The sequence below is a fragment of the Myxocyprinus asiaticus genome, chromosome 14 (assembly GCF_019703515.2).
Source record: "Myxocyprinus asiaticus isolate MX2 ecotype Aquarium Trade chromosome 14, UBuf_Myxa_2, whole genome shotgun sequence".
Classification (NCBI taxonomy): Eukaryota; Metazoa; Chordata; class Actinopteri; order Cypriniformes; family Catostomidae; genus Myxocyprinus; species Myxocyprinus asiaticus.
In genome coordinates, this window is record NC_059357.1 from 5,321,943 (window position 1) to 5,338,877 (window position 16,935).

Genomic DNA, 16,935 nt, shown 5'->3' on the forward strand with positions numbered 1-16,935 from the left:
CTAGAGGAATTATGAATATATTAAGTTTTAACTGTGTACAGAGGGTATATAACCCAATGCACAACAAATGAAAAGCCAAATTCCTAATTTCATTCAGAAAAATCTTGATGCTTTGACATACAGAGTGTGTTAATGAATTAAGAGCCTAAACATTTTTCCATATTCGTACAAAATTTACATCGATAAAAGGCTGTGGAAAATGACACAAAATGCTCAGTCACAATTTTATTCAAAGCACTGTAAATGAAAAATGTAAAACAAGCGTATTGAGAAATCACACTCTACTGTGAGTCAGGGGAACGACCCACCCTTTCTTAGCCAATCAGAAACGCTCTATGCCTCTGAACCATTTTGCATATTCAAGCTTGCTGACATCAGGTTGGCTGAAATATCTTTATAGGGTTGGGGTTTTATAGGGTTTTGGAAAGAGGGTGTATAGTTGAGGGGATGGTCTCGGCCTTATTCAGCAGCCAAGTCTAGTGGAAGTTAGCAAAAAGTCTAAACTCGTTTAGAGGACCTTTAAGTGGTTTCTGAAACCAACGACACAGTAAAGGCTAAAAAGTATACTTTGTCTCTCCGTATGCCTTTCCATCTCGCGCACAGTGAAGCACTTTAGCCTTAAGTATTGTCATTTGAACGCAAGTCCAAAGGGATGTGTTCACTACGACTGTTTTTTGCGCCAATGACTGTTAAGCCCAAAGTATTCAGTTAGATGCAAACGCTAGGCGTCTGACAACAGGCTGCTCGACACAGATTTGGTCATCAGCAGAGTGCTTTCCATTTCGCGCACAGTTGAGCACTTCAGCCTTTCAAAGTATGCTCTTTTGAATGCGAGTCCATACGGATGCATTCACGATGACTTGTGCGCGCCAACTACTGTTAAGCCCAAAGTATACTTTGGTTAGATGCACATTTAGTCATCAGCAGAGTGCTTTCCATCTTGCACAGTCGAGCACTTCAGCCTTTTAAAGCATACTCTTGAATATGAGCCCATCCAGATGCGTTTTGCGTGACGACGCACAAAGATGCTAGGCGTCTGCATACAGGAGGTGTGCCGCAAATTTCATCATAAGTAGAGTGCTTGAGCACTGAATGCATGAAGCCCAAATGTTCGACATTTGACAGTATGCATACTACAAGCGTTTGCGTCAAAACCGAAGTTTACATTGGCCGTTTGTGTGTCTATAAAAACGAGCTGCAAGTGAACAGCCCGAACGTACGGTGCCGATGACCACATTTACTCAAGATATACTGGCACGCAGAAAACAGAAGCATACTTTGGCCTTTAATGACCAAATGCAGCAGATTTCTTTGAGCTGCGCCAGAGCATTGTGGATAAACTTTGAAATGTTATTTGTGCCTGTCCATTTATAATTCATGCAAAGATGTCTAACTTTTTATTTAAAAAAAAAAAACTAAAAACATGAGCTTCAATAAACCCATGGGGGCACAAAATAACACTGAGTAATTGATCACGGCTGTATTCTGAAAACTACTGGTTTGTTTAAAAGCAATAGTGCTGATAAATATAGGATTTTTTTTTATATTGGAGTTGTTCGGATTGAAGAGGCCATATGCCCTTTGGAAGTATAAAAATGTAGAATTGATTAAAAATGCCAGCAAAAAGTCCCAACTAAAATCACAAACGCAATGCAAGACCTTTTGAACGTTTGTATATTCAAATTAGAAATTAAATTCTAAGAAAAACATCTTGACATAGACCTCACAGTTTTGTAAAGTAACTAAATTTATTTAAAAAAAAAAAAAAAAAAAAAAAGACAATCCACAAACAATTAACAATTAAAATGCAGCAAACAGATCCCGTTTGTTCACTGGTTCACAGAATTCATGACATTCAAAAATCTGCGCCTACTCACACAACCAGTTAGCAAACCTGCTCTTTAAAAACAACTGCCATTCAATACAAAGAAAAAAAAAATGCCAACAAATGGAAGTGACTAATCCGAAAGTAATCCATTTGTAACATTAATCCAGAAAAAAATGGCTTTATACAGTGATTTCAGCGTTGAGGTGAAGAATGTTGTTACGAATTTTCAGTCTGCCATCAGTCCACTATTGTGACTTGTCTCCATCCATCAGCCAATCAGATTGCTTAATCGTACGATCACAGCATGAGGAATTGGGCAACATCCAATAGCAGAGTGTCTTATTGCATTCCTGTTTCCACAGCAGCTGAAGGCAGCATTCTTCCTTTCACATCCACTGTGTTAGTTGATTGTTGGGTGCAGGTGAGTTGAGATCGAAGGAAACGGGTTCATAATGAGGGGGAACCAAGTGTTTTTCCCTGGGTCTCTATTTTGCGTTTCAATTTTGCGTGCTTATTGAAAACATTGGACGGTTTATGTTGCAAACTCATGGTACCCATAGCAGTCTGAGACAAAGTCACCTAAAGGGTGAGACAGAGCAGAGAAACACAGAATTAGTTGTCTTCTGTGTTGGCATCAATTTAGCATGCCATGACATATGTCACTGGGCATGGTGTCGATCAGTTATCAAGGTGAATCAAAAGATTGTTTTTTTTGTATATATTTTTTATATTTCTCTGCTCCGGTCACCCTGAAGAAAGTCTTTCCTCAGAAAATGGCGTTGGCGTGTTTGGAACATTTTCGCGTTTTTCGCCAAGGAAAGTTTGCGTCCCATGGCTCAACAAAGCAGAGAAATGTAAAATCAAAAAGGAAAATAGTGCACACCACAAAGACATGGATCTATGTTAATCATGACCTACAAACATCCAACGCAGCTTTGTTTAATTAGACTTTAATTAGAGTTTCACAGTAAAGAGACATTCAGACAGCACAAAACATTGAACAGGTGGGCCAAGATTCAAGTCATCCTGAACTTAAAAACAGAACTTGACATGAAATTAACCTTAATGAAACCGAAGCTATGTCTAACATTAAATTAAAAGAGGATCAAAAGACCCAGTGAGAAAGAGGGAAATACTCACTGTAGCCAGAGTTGTTGTTGTTTCCATATCCATATGATCCATATCCACCTGACAGGGGACGAGAAAGAATATGAGGTTATTTATATGCTCAAATATATAGAACTGATCAGCTTATAGTCCAAAAACCTGGAACAGAATTTGCCATGTGACTTTCCTATGGGTTTCTATAATGGGGTTTTTGAACTTGTGTAAAATAAGGACTGTGGTAAACATTACTCGACAATATGTGCATATTTTTTTTACAACATAAATTACACACTTTCATACCTCAAATGTGAATTTTTAAGCCGTATTAAATAACTTATTTTTTATTTTTATTTTTTAAACAAAAGTATATAATTTATGTTGTAAAACAAAACGTCCACGTATTGTCGAGTAATGTTTACCACAGACCTTATTTTACACAAGTTCAAAAACCCCATTATAGAAACCCATAGGAAAGTCCAGAGGGAACCCATGGCAAATTAGACTTCCGGGTTTGCCTAGAAATTGACGTCCCAGCTGAACGGCTCCACTGATACAGATCTGCAGATTCGATTTGATTCCGAGTGACAAGCTCTTGATTTGATTCCAATTTTGATTTGATTCTTACGGGTATATTTCAGTTAAAATGTCCATTTTGCTTACATATGAAAGAAATTCTCTCTCAGCTAATGTGGTTAATTATACAGGGGACCATCTGTATAGGAACATTACTAAAATCTTTTATTTTATCATTTAAGTTGTAGCGTTTGTTAGACCTTCTTGTATTTGGCTGACCAGATATAAAGTGGCTCGCCAATGTATCTAGTTCTTCTAACACATAAAGAAGAGTAAGCCAGACCAAGTGCTCGTGGGGAAAGAGTTTGATGACGATCGTGTAGCATAGCTCTTCTGAAACTTAACCCAAAGTTCTGTTTGCGTTTCAGAACTTAATACCTGAAGAGATACAGTACTGTTAGGATCAGCCACTGGTTTCCTTTGAAACGGACCCTTTGTTATTCTGGTTAATGTCCCTGCAAAGCAGTGACCAGATATGTGATCACACTGTCCTTGTTATTCTGATTGTATGGGCCATTTGGTTCACACCTTTACAAACAAAGATTCAGTTGATTGCATTGAAGGCACAGTCTCAATGTTAATACATCTCAGTACAGGTAATTAAAAATACACACAATCCTTCCAATTTTAGCTTTTTAAAAATGGACAAATCTATGTATTTCATCAATAAATATGACTTGAAATTGCATATTTTATAAAGCATGTTATATGCATAATTTGTACTATTAAGTATTTACATTGATATGCAAAACAAGTGCTAAACCAGTACTGTCTCTCTAAGAACAGTGGGAGTTCAGCGAGCGTCTCACAGAAGTGTTTTAGTTAAGCGCACATTAACGAGAGTGGAGCTGAATGGCTTCTTTACCGCATCTGTGCTATGTGTGATTAGAATTAAATGTTTTTGATGAACAAATTACTGTAAAGAACAGACATTTCTTTGTCTGTGTATTAGAGACATTTTTCAATGACAAACTGATCATGTGGATCTCGTCTTTGGACACATTACAAACTCAAATCAAACTTTTACTCTTAACATGCAGTGAAACGTTCTCGGTGCTAAACTTCTTTAGCCACTGGCTGGAAATTTTTCAGATTTCATTCACCAGTGATGGAGTGGTATTAGTGGCAATCAGAGATAATTTTTATTTGCATAGCACAAAATATGGCCGCATAGGCAAGTGATTTACGCACATTGTAGAGAATGAAAGATCAATATCATTCAAATGAAGATCTTGATGAATCTGAAAAATCTTTGACCCAGCGGTACAAATATATAAATAGTTTTCTACAGCTCTACTTTACCTCTGAAAGCAACCCACAACAATTTTATGCTAACGTTCCTTTATGCTAAGAGTTTTACTTTCATGTTAACTGACAATTAATGATCATTGATATTTAAGATAACTACCACCAGTTCAATGCAGAAAGAGTTGTACCTTGATTAAATCCTCCACCATTGTTAAATCCTCTGCCACGACCCCTGCCACGCCCTCTTCCTCTGCCCCTGGGATTGGCTGTCGGATCAGCAGGTGACCCACCAACCATCCCAAACCCAGTGGTGTGCTAAAGAAAACAAATTAGACAGAAGTTATTAACTCTTTAAAGAGTAGAGACACTAAAGAACAAATGATATATAAGAGGTAGCAAACTAAGCTTCTTGGGAGAAAGACTACAATCAAACAATACACTGCAAACTCAGTTAAATGTTTGATGATTACAACATCACTTGATAAACTGAAAATGAGACAGTAGCAGTTGTACCATTGGAGCCATTTTCTTCTTCTTGTTTGGTTCTGGACTGGAGCCTTCCGGGAACAGTTTATCTAGAGCAGCAAGAGCTGCATACGCTTTTGAGACCTTCTTATTGGATCCTGTACCTTGAAACTTCTGTCCATCGATCTCCACCTAGAGCAGACAAGAATGAAATATAATTAAATAAAGACCCATCCTTGGGCAACTGTCTCTGCCTAGAATTAATCACATGAATGAATGAAAGCTGTAGACACGCGTGGCCTCACCTCCATGACGAAGCGTTTGTCGTGGCTTCCGCCAGTTTCGGAGATGAGCTCGTACTTCAGTCCTCTGCGTTTTTCATTCAGCTCCATAACAGGGTTCTTTCCATGTTTGGTGAGGATGGGGCCCTGCTGTCGAGCACTCTGAAAGAGCAAAGGAATGCAAACACAAACTGTTATTATACTGAACAATCCTTTTAACTTGATACTGATTGATCATCCTGATTGGACAAATATTAATTCAATACTACATTCTGATTGGTCAAATTCTAAATCTGTAAAATCAAATGTCAAATATCTTTGTATAATGCCCAGCAAACACTGTAATTGATTGTTGTGTTAGGAAACTAATTTTGAAAAACATTATACACTGTTAATTTCTGCTTTGGTAAGTAGCCATGTAAAAAGCGGGATAATGTACAATCAGCCAGTCATTACTGCAAAATAAACTCAACGATTCAAGACGTTTCTGCTTCACATCACAGTTCTAAACAGTCAGGTTTTATTTTTGTGATAGTTTTTTGTTTTGTTTGTTTTTTTTGCTTACATATCTAGTCAAAATAATTACGTTTAAATGACCCTACAGTAGGGGCGAGTAATCGACTAATCGTTCTGCACCAACAAATCGACTATTTAAGACACTACTCGAAGATCGCAAATTGATTTTCCTTTGCGCATATGTCTGCTGTGTGTAACGCTGAATTATACTGTCCTTCTCTGAATCTCTTACCAAATCATGCAGTTGCAATTAAGTCCACTGGGGGCGCAGTGGATGTTTTACATCAAGGTGTTGGATGAGAGAAGGAAAAACGATGACGTCTTTGGCCAAATGTGAAGTCACGTGTAGCAATACCTGTAATATTTCGATTCTTATTGAATTATACTCTGTTGGTATTCAGTTCTTGTTTGAGTCATGCAAACCAACGGACAAGGATCATCTATTATGGTGGAAGGAAAGAAAATACGAAGCGGTACGAGAAACTCAGAAGCTTATCAGACCAACATGTGTATGTGCGTTAAAGCTCTTAACACGGGCAGAGCACATTTAAAAAAAAAGCAAACTTTCACCACTTGTTTTTCTGAATAATAACATGTGAAATTAAAAATATATGATAGCCTTTATGTAGACTCAAGTGTTTATATATGCATTAGTCTAATGCCATCAGTTTTGGTTTATATGTAAACTCCAGGTGAGTGCAAATGTTTTTCAGTCTTATTTTAAATCTTTTTTTTCTCTTCATTTTTTTTTAATGCATATTGTTCATTTCACTATTTCCCTAAAAGAAAAGCATTTTTTAAACTAGCTTATTTTGAAATCATTTTTGGTAAAGTTTGTGAATAAGACAAAATATAAATGATTTTTTACGAGTAATCGGTTACTCGTTTTATGACTACAAAATGACTCAATGCCCATCCCAACACTACAGTATGTTAGCATTGTTTTTTCTGCATGTGTAATGTGGATAAAGATACCATTACTCAGAGGAATCATCTGCAAGAATGTGGAAAATTAGAACCAAAGCTCCATATTTGACAAATACTGCATAATGACAATTAAATGTACTGCAAAACCTAACAATTGCACATTTTATATCTATGAAAGCCATTTTCGCAGCTTTGTACTGTAACATATTGATGCAAGATGATCTTTGATACCTCATCAGTGGTGTTGTCCATGTTGGTTGGCGTTGAAGGTATGGGCTCTGGCTCCATTTGGGTCACTGGAGGCTGTACAGCCTCTTGTGTGCTCATCATCTCATCTTGCTTCACTAGTTCAGCTATCTTCGGCTGCTCTCCGGTGGGCAGACCCATATCCTGCAAGACCTGGAGAAGAAATTCAATTATATACAACTATAGAATGGTTTCTGCTATGAATGCATAAAGACAACAAGATCTGTGGATGCTTATTTCAGTGTTTGAATATTGCATAAATGTTGCCTTAATTTTTTCTATGTTCTTTATTTCATCCAAATATGTCAAGGCTCTTACTTTAACAGCTACATGTAGTTTTGCAGTGCGTTTGGATGGCCCAGAGGCTTCAAAAGTCTTTCCCTCCACATCTACGGCCATGGTGAACACCGGTACATGGACCGGTCCAGTCTGAGAGATGAGTTTATATTGTAGCCCTGGTTTCAGCTGGTTGAGACGCATCAGGGCGTTCATTGCCTGTGGTGGTTCTGCCTTCTCTTCTGGGGCTACAAGGTAAAAGCAGTTATTAGGAATTAAAAATAGCCAAAATGCTTAAATGGCTTTTCATTAACACTAAATTTCATAAAATGTTGTTCTATTACTGTTAAAACTGTGCCTCTACAAGTTTGTGTATTTATAACACTATTACAATCCGATTAGTAATGTTGAATAACAATAATTACATTTCTTATTCAATTTCTTCTTTTTCTTGTTTGGATTCTTTTCGTCCATGGTCTCCTCCTCCTCCATGGGGCGTTTCATTGGTGGCACATAGGTTGTGCTGGGTGGAATTTGCACTAGAGCGAAAAAATACAAAAGTCAGGTTTTTCCTTCAGAAATGCAAGACAATAGAATGGCATCAAACTTTAAGCCTCTATTTACCCGTGTAGTCAATAAGGGTTTCACTCCGTGGTTTCCTGGGCATTTTCGAGGGCAGTGGGTCCATACCGAGTACTTTGTGCAGCTGTCCAAAAGCCGAAAGCCTTAAGGCATGCTGTCAATCCAACACAAAAAAAAGGTTACCCATAATGTTCAAATGAGATCTGGAAATTAGTCAACACAAAAACCTAATTGAATTAATAGCAAATTAAACACATACCTGAGCACTTTGAGTGATGTCCTCTCGTTGCTGGCGATTCATGTGACCAATGGCATCTGTTGGTTCCTTTTCGCAGGGGTCACAGATGCCGGAAGCATCTAATATGTACATAGTTATGACAGCAAAATAAATGCTTTCAATATCTTGTGTTGATGTCAACAATTAAACTTGTATTTTGTTGCAAATTCAGTCATTTGGAAATATGGCTAACACTGAAACAATATTAGCCCCAGTGTTTGGCTGGTAAAAAAACATGTTATGCATTCAAAAAATTGTCAATTTTATTTTTCAGTCCATGTCATGGTAATAATTTTACATCATACTGTTGTACATTCTTGATTTCCAATGTAAAATCCAGGTCAGATTTGATTTCGCTGTTCTATGATACTGTATATTGATAGACAACATTTTTATAATCTATTTATAAAATCAAAAGTGGAGAGCACTCACCTGCCAGGAGGATACCAGAGGCAAGACACTCCAGAACTCTGCGGAGAGCTTCTCCTGCTCCCATTGGCCGGTTGCCAGTGCCAATCGCTTTCTCGCACAAAAGTTCTAAGGGCTTCGAAAAACAACAAGCTACAATTACATGGATGCCAGCATAAAAAAAAGCTTTGTTTCTAATCTGCCCTCAAAATTATTCACATTTCTAGAAAGGAATTTGTTAGGACGCACCCATCCTCGGAGCGGGGCCCAGGTGGGAACACGAGCAGACAGGTCCCTCAGGATACGGATGACAATCACACAGGAGCGCAGTCCATTAGCCCTTGCCTAAAAACACAAGCAGGAAGGACACAATCCAACAGTTAATTTTATAGGACTCATTTTGTGGCACCACACCAAAGCAATATATAAACAAACAAAAGGGGTGAGGATTTGCCGATACTGAATAAAGTGTGTGAAGATAAGCATGAGTAATGTGAGGAGGGTGAGAAATGGTTAAGAGGTACGAAAAGCATAGTTGTGTAGCTACATATGACGGATCTTATTAAAAGAGCAGATTTAATACATCAAGCTCAAAAAATTAACAAGGCTCGTCTTTAGACATTAAACATCAGCACTGTGAGTTGATAAACACTAGAAGATTTTATATGAGGGGGAACTAGTCTGGGAGATACAGATAGAGTTTTTTTAAAGCACTGCAGAGTGTCAGTGAACCATGAATAAACCAAGATGGCGAAAAAGGTGCAATATTTCTCTTTGGCATAAAGAAAGCTGTGGCAAAGCCAAAACGGTGTGAGGTAGAGCTTGTGCACTATATAAAAACAATCTACAGAGATTGAAGGTGAATGCAGGTAAGAATCTGAAAACAAGCCTAACACAACTCAACTTGTTAAAGATGAGACTAGAAAACTGAAGTATACTTTGACGTTAAACCACATTTGAAGGAATATTTGGGGTACAAGTTATTCTTCTTCGACAACATTGTGGCACAGTTTTATTTTTTAAAAGGCAAAAATCTCTAATCATCAGTAATGCACTTACAATGGAAGTACACATGGCAATGCATTTGAAGGGTTTAAAAGCAGAAATGTAAAGCTTGTATTTTTGTTAGTGTATCAAATTCAGTAAAAACAGTTCATTCAATTGGTTCAGACTACTTTTTGAAGCAGAAGAATTTCTAGATACGCGTTATCAATGCAACTCCTGGCAACACATGCTGTTTAAAACCAGAAGCATACTTTACGCAAGTAGTTATAAATTTGTATAATTATCATATATAATTATTTTTCTATAATATCTTTCTAAATTTAACTTCTTACATTTTTCTGAGGCCCTATAACAAAGTGGACAAAAACGGGTACAAAGTGTACGAATACCATGTGAATGCAATGTTATTTAGGCCTTGTTCAGACTGCCACTAAAAATCAGATTTTTTGCATTTCCAGATGAGTTTTTGATAGCCTGGACAGCAAAAAAAAAAACAAAAAAAAACAAAAAACATGTGAAATCAGATTTTTCAGAATCTGATTCAAACCACATCGGGAGCTGGTTACAAATGCGATTTAAATCCGATTTTTTCGGATGCATCTCAGTCCGGACGCTCTGGCTGCTCAAATCGGATTTCAAATGGTCTTTTGTGTCACTCTTAACATGACACACAACGATGACGTCAAAACTCGGTGACTGCAGCATGGAAAATAACAATATTTACTGCACCGTGACTGGACAGGGCGCTTATTTGGAGAGTGAGATGATGCACCTCCATTTTTCCTGCATCTGTATTGAACGCATCGTCACGTGGATACACCTACGTCGTTACCAAAGCAACCCATGCAGATGGGTTGGTTATGTCTGAACGTGCAAATCTGATTTGATCACTTGCAATTAATAGTGTGGACAGTCTGCCTGAAAAGATCTGATTTGAGAAAAAAAATCAGATTTGCCTGCAGTCTGAACATAGCCTTAGTTTGGTTCTTATTAAGCGGACTCATGTGAAACCATTTTTGGAACAGTACTTCTATTGGCAGTAGAGCATGTTTTCCCATGACAATTTTGGTCTTTTTTTTTTTAAATCAAAAATCGCAATATCTTTCTAAATAAATTGCAATAATTTTTTTTGTCCAAATCGTTCAGCCCTAGAAGCAGCAAACAGTTTACACTGTTACATTGCTATAGCGCCTCTAGTGGCAACGTTGACAATGCAACGCATACTTGCATTTTTGAACAGCAGCATTTTGGCAGCTGCGCCGCTGCTGAATTATGAGCGCCACTTTTGGGATTTCACATGGTTCATTTAATATTCTTGACGCAACATAATGCTTGCCAGCCCCAGTCAGCTGTGTGCTTTGTACACTGCAAAAGAGACCCCACCACACACACAAATAGATGCACATACTCGGTGACGTCACAGCATAAGACACGTGTCAAACTCGCTTCCATTTAAGTGGCCTGCAAGCTCATTCCTGAAACGTAGGATGGCAGGGGATCGCAATTGAACAATCAGTTAGTGCTTTCCTCATGAATACTAATGAGCCTTCCCGTCATCTGTATGCTTTGGAGCACATTTTGCTCACTTCAAAGCAAATGGATCAATTATCAACACGGCTCAATCATGGATAAAGCAGCATGAGCGCAGAGCAGGTGTGGTAATTCACAGACTTGTTTCAACCCAGACTATTTTAAATGCGCTTGTGAACCAGTGAGATGCGCAGCAGGGACTGCGAAATCCATTTGAATGCAGTACAAAATTGTCTGTTTAAAAACTCGTTGACGAAACTATAGTTTAAAACAAACAGCTCCCACATCCTAAATAGCACTGACAAAGAAAACAGGAGAAAACAAATTAGAAGGCTTTACAATTCTCAAATCACAACACTTACAAAAATGTACCATGGATTTACTGTAGTAACACAAACTGTACTGTATTAACTATGGCAGTTCTGGCAGAAAAAGTTTCTAAATGTATTTAGACAGCTGTTTTGTCATAACAAAAATGCCATAGTTCTTTATATAGAAACCATAGTTACCAATCATGGTAGTGAGGAGCCATGCATGGTTTTAGCATGAACTTATTACAAATATCATTGTTAAAACTATGAATACTATGAAACAGCCATGTTAAATTTTCGTAATTATTATGGAACAAGCTATCAGTTTTCCATCTGTGTAAAATGTGTTCCCTTGTAATGCCCTCTATTGTAGGAAAATGTAAATTGTTTTGTTTGCCTTCAGAAATTCCAAGATATGACTGTAGTTTAATCAGCAGCACCCTGATGAAGGAACTCAACTTAGTCACACTGTCCGAATATTTAAAATTTAGGTGTTTATTTTTTTTCCACAAATGTTACTGTTGTTAATATTTTCATCTGCATGCCAACCTCAAAATCAATGTTGTACTGTCAAATGTGCATTTCAGTCTGAGTGACTCCAGCCAGGTCTCCCAAGCAACCAAATTGGCCCGGTTGCTAGGGAGGGTAGAGTCACACGGGGTAAACTCCTCGTGGTCGCTATAATGTGGTTCGTTCTCGGTGGGGCGCGTGGCGAGTTGAGCACGGGTGCCGCGGTGGATGGCGTGAAGCCTCCACACGCGCTATGTCTCCATGGCAACGCGCTCAACAAGCCACGTGATAGGATGCGTGGGTTGATGGTCTCAGACGCGGAGGCAACTGGGATTCATCCTCCGTCACCCCGACTGAGCGACCACGAGGACTTAAAAAGCACATTGGGAATTGGCCATTCCAAATTAGAAAAAAAAAAAGAAAAGAAAAAAAAAGTGCATTTCAATGTACGTAACATGTAATATTCTTTGTAATTGCATGGGTGCTACCAAAGCAGATGCTGGTGCAACATTTTCAACAGGCCCTTTGAGGGCACAAATAAACCCTGATGTGGCCCAGGCTGAAATGGAGTTTGACACCCCATGTTTTAAGCTATTCCTCCACCAATACGCGTTTACGCAGGTCTGGCGTTGCGGGCTTGTGGACGAGCGCACAACAGCTGAAAAAAACACTAAGGGGAAACACTGAACAGTATTTCAATTGGCAGTACAGCATGTTTCCCCATGACTTAATTGTGGTCTGAAGGAAATCACTCGCTATTTTTTAATGTTAATCAAATCGCAATATTTTTTAAATAAATCGCAATTTAATTTTTGTCCAAATCGTTCAGCTCTAGTAGAAGCAAACCGTTTAGACTAATGTTATAGCGTCTCTAGTGGCAACGTTGAGAATGCAACATATACTTGCATTCTTGAATTCTTGAAAAGTATTTCTATTGGCAGAAAGTGTTGAAAGTGAAATGTAAACATTTTAATTTGTGGAAATCGACATTATGCCACAAATGCTGTTGGCAGAGCTTAAACTGTATTAAAGGACAATTCGAAAATATAGGTAAAATACTTCATAATTACAAGGCTTAAAATATAAGTACATTACAAATATCAAGTGTTTCGAAAGGTATGGCAGAAAGCAGAAATATTGCACCTTATATATTGCAAACTCAAAATTAAACGTAAACTCAACGTTAAAGTGTTCTGTAAAAGAGCCAGTTCTAAGTTAAAAAACTGGCATGACAGTGTCTGAAAAAGGTAAAATTAAGGTAGTTTATAGATGTAATAATACACAGATTTAAACAGTTAAATGAGTCACGCAGAGGTTAAGACAGCATTGACAAAGATGCCCTTGACAATGCAATTCAAAACCATCCAGCAAGAATATGACATTCTACCGGAGGCAAATACACTCCCACAAATAAAACCTACACAAACAGACACTGAAAAAATTCACACAAATACTGAAAATAATTGAGCATGAAATAAAATTAACAAATAAAATAAATAAATAAACTCAACTACTAGAAGACAAATAAAGACAAGATGCAAACCTGGAACCACTTGGCGTGGCGGAGGGACGCCAGAGCAGTCAGGCATTTCTGCCTGTCCAGAACATCCAGGGGATCGATGACTGATAGCGTTTCTATTGGTAGGTAGAATAAGAAGACAAGGTACAGTTTGACCAAGGGTTTTTTTTCTGTCTCACGGCTGGGGGGGGTGGGGGAGGAGGGGAGGAGGCAGATAACCCCTACCAAAGGCAGTGGAGGGGAGAGGAGGAGCAGCTCCCCCACTGGAAACAAACTGACAAAACAAACCCTCCCTGAGCTAGTAAACAACAGCAAGGACACTGTATGAACGGGGAGTGGGTGGGGCATTCGCCATTGCTCCCTGGCTCTGTTGCAAACCCTAGTGAGCTGCCTCGCTGCCTACATAATCAGCTACCTTCCAAGGCAGCATGCTGATCAAGTTATGAAGACTGAGGCTGGCATGTTGCAAAGCTACTGTAACACCTTAGATATCTGACAATCACAAAAATACATAGCACAATGTGAAGTATATTACATGAATAAAGGTTCTATTTAAAATTGACTGCTTCCTTAACCAATATCTTGGACGAAAACTTTGTTTTCCCTATTCGCAAAGGATATATGCAATACTGCCTTGAAATGAAGTACCATTAAACATTATATTTTGCTGTCTACCATTAGGAACACCATTTGCATTTTGGAGTGTGCCTATAATGCCTAAAAATGCTGCCTAGGTAGGCAGCTCGCTAGAATTTGGAACAAAGCTTGTGGACATTTTTTCCCGTTCTGGAGGCATGTGGGTGTATAAATGGAAATTATTGTGTGTTAGAGGGTTCTGTTGATTTTCGCTTTATATGTATATGCATGCCTCAGTAAGATTAAAGAGATCTGAGTGCTTTCATGTAACTGGGGGGAAGCCTTCCCCCTCGCCCCCTTGTTTTTCTGGGTGCACTGCCTTGCCCCTTCCGAGACAGAGAGCGTCCAGTTGGTCAAAGGTCCAGCGTCCCTAAAATTGACAAACTAGAAGGCTTGACAGAGAGAATCAGATTTTAAACCACAGGCAGCAGTAGTCAGATACACAAAAGGTATTAGCAAAACATGTCCACACTGCAGCAAAACTGATGGCTTGCTGAGGCAGGCGCCACTAACCGCGGGGTCACAGATAGGGCTAGGCTTTGCATTCGGCCTCAATTTCTCTCAACAAAAATAAATAATTCAAAACACTAAAAAATAATTTTTTCCATCCAAACACCCTAGCACTGGAGTGACAAATGTGAATGCACTCTTTACCCGAATTCTGGATTAAAGTCAACATGAAACGGCATTCAAAACCAATCTGAATTTCCACAGGTTTCCAAGTGAAACAGAATTTGAGGGAAAAAAAAAAAAAAGTAGGACTTGATTTTAATAACTAGGGCAGGGTAAAAATATAGATTTTCTGATGCATCCTCGTTTGAATGATCCTGATATTGATTCTTAAATCCCAAGATTGATTTTTCACTCTGTGGCAACCCTCTATAATGCAAGTAAATCATTCAGATGTACAACCAAATCTCTATGATTAGCCACTAGCTAGTAAATGTTCAGATTTCACTCACCAGTGATTGAGTAGTATAGTGGAGAAGTTATTAGCACAGAGGTCCTTTCACTCTGTGTTGAGAGTAAAAGTTTGGTTTAACTCGAGTGGTGGTGGCGTAGTGGGCTAAAGCACATAACTGGTAATCTTGTTAAACTTAAAAGGTTGCTGGTTCGATCCCCACAGCCACCACCATTGTGTCCTTGAGCAAGGCACTTAACTCCAGGTTGCTCCAGGGGTGATTGTCCCTGTAATAAGTAACTAAGTCGCTTTGGATAAAAGCGTCTGCCAAATGCATAAATGTAAATGTAACTCGTTCTGTGTCCAAAGACGAGATCCATGGATCCATTTTTCATTGTCTCTTAATACCCTTTCATTCTTTTTTTTTTTTTTTTTTAAACTGTCAGTTGTTGATTATAAACAACAACAAAAATATAAACATTTAATTCTATTCACACATGGATTACACACGTCTTATTATATTTGCTTACTGGCTGATGCTGCTAGTCTTAAAGTACCACATAAGCAAGTGTTCCGCATATCGATGTAAATATTGTAAATAGTACGAAAGTAAAAAAAATAAAACAATATGCGCAATTTCAAGACATAAATTGATGGAACAGTCTGAATTTGAAATTTTTTAAAAGCTAAAATGACCAATTTGATGAAAAAAATGATAAAATATAATTTGTACAATTATTTTCAAATTGTACCTAAAAGAGTTGCCTAGAAGGTTCCTTTATAATAAAGCGCATAAGAGAGAATTTCTTATATATAAGCAAAATGGAAATTGTAACAGAAATGCACCCATATGAATCGATATCGAATCGGGAAATCTGCATCAATGCCCAGCACTAGCGTTAACAATTGGTAAGTTAGAAATCGCTGCATTACTTACAATATTACCGAAAGCTATTTGATTATTGGTTAACTTTAACAGTCTATGCCCCTTAGGTGATGTCAGGCAAAAAGGGAAGCCAATTTTAGAGGTAAAGCAAGTTGACGAAAGATTACAAATAGGGATGCGCCGATTTGAACATTTTTGGCCAATACCGATATTTCGTCACTTACCTTATTTTGTCATCAAAACACCATTTTGCTTTTTTATTGTTCTAAAAATAAATCATTTCCATTGAACATGGATTGGATCTGTTGAACATGACAGGCCAAAATGTAAAAGTGAGCCACAATGAAAAATAACTAAATATCAAAGCATGTTGATTGATGTGAGAAATATTTAGTACTTTTTTTCAGTTCAAAACAGAACGTACATTTTACAGTAATTACTGTAATCTAATTACCTTAGTGAAAACAGTACTGTGATGCATTACACTTTAAATTACTGTAATAATGTGTATGACTTGTGTGTAACAATAAACAAGAAATATAGACATTTCGAATTGAGCGGAAAAGTGTTTTAGAAAGTAACTTAAAAGTAAATTAGTAATGTGATTGCTTTTTCAATGAAGTAATTAGTAAAGTAATCTGATTACAATTGGAGAAATAATTTGAAATTTGTAGTGGATTACTATTACTAAGTAACAAACATTTCACGGTTCTCAATACCAATTTAGATACAACGGCAAAAATATGCTAATATTAAAGTGTTAGTTTAGTTATTTATAATTATTTTAATAATTATTATTTTTCAGAACTTTCCAGATTATTTTTTAAAAGTTTAATTTAATCATCAAAATTGTCTAATCAATAAATTCTTACATTTTAAAATAAAACTTTAACACGTCATTGC

General features: G+C 37.7%; 1 protein-coding gene across 4 annotated transcripts in view; it reads right to left on the reverse strand.

Annotated features, from left to right (window-relative positions):
• Positions 1 to 16,935, reverse strand: part of LOC127451248 (interleukin enhancer-binding factor 3 homolog) — a 34,689-nt gene that overhangs the window by 1,280 nt on the left and 16,474 nt on the right. For 3 of the 4 annotated variants that reach the window (XM_051715784.1, XM_051715785.1, XM_051715783.1), the window contains exons 6-17: positions 13,634 to 13,725; positions 8,984 to 9,079; positions 8,759 to 8,870; positions 8,309 to 8,406; positions 8,092 to 8,203; positions 7,893 to 8,006; positions 7,510 to 7,715; positions 7,177 to 7,344; positions 5,527 to 5,664; positions 5,270 to 5,413; positions 4,945 to 5,071; positions 2,969 to 3,016 (exon numbers count right to left, since the gene is read on the reverse strand). In XM_051715784.1, the coding sequence (XP_051571744.1) occupies positions 2,969 to 3,016; positions 4,945 to 5,071; positions 5,270 to 5,413; positions 5,527 to 5,664; positions 7,177 to 7,344; positions 7,510 to 7,715; positions 7,893 to 8,006; positions 8,092 to 8,203; positions 8,309 to 8,406; positions 8,759 to 8,870; positions 8,984 to 9,079; positions 13,634 to 13,725 (1,455 nt within the window). Of the gene's footprint in view, positions 1 to 1,756; positions 2,408 to 2,968; positions 3,017 to 4,944; positions 5,072 to 5,269; positions 5,414 to 5,526; positions 5,665 to 7,176; positions 7,345 to 7,509; positions 7,716 to 7,892; positions 8,007 to 8,091; positions 8,204 to 8,308; positions 8,407 to 8,758; positions 8,871 to 8,983; positions 9,080 to 13,633; positions 13,726 to 16,935 lie in introns of those variants that run through there. The other variant, XM_051715786.1, reaches the window with a different exon arrangement.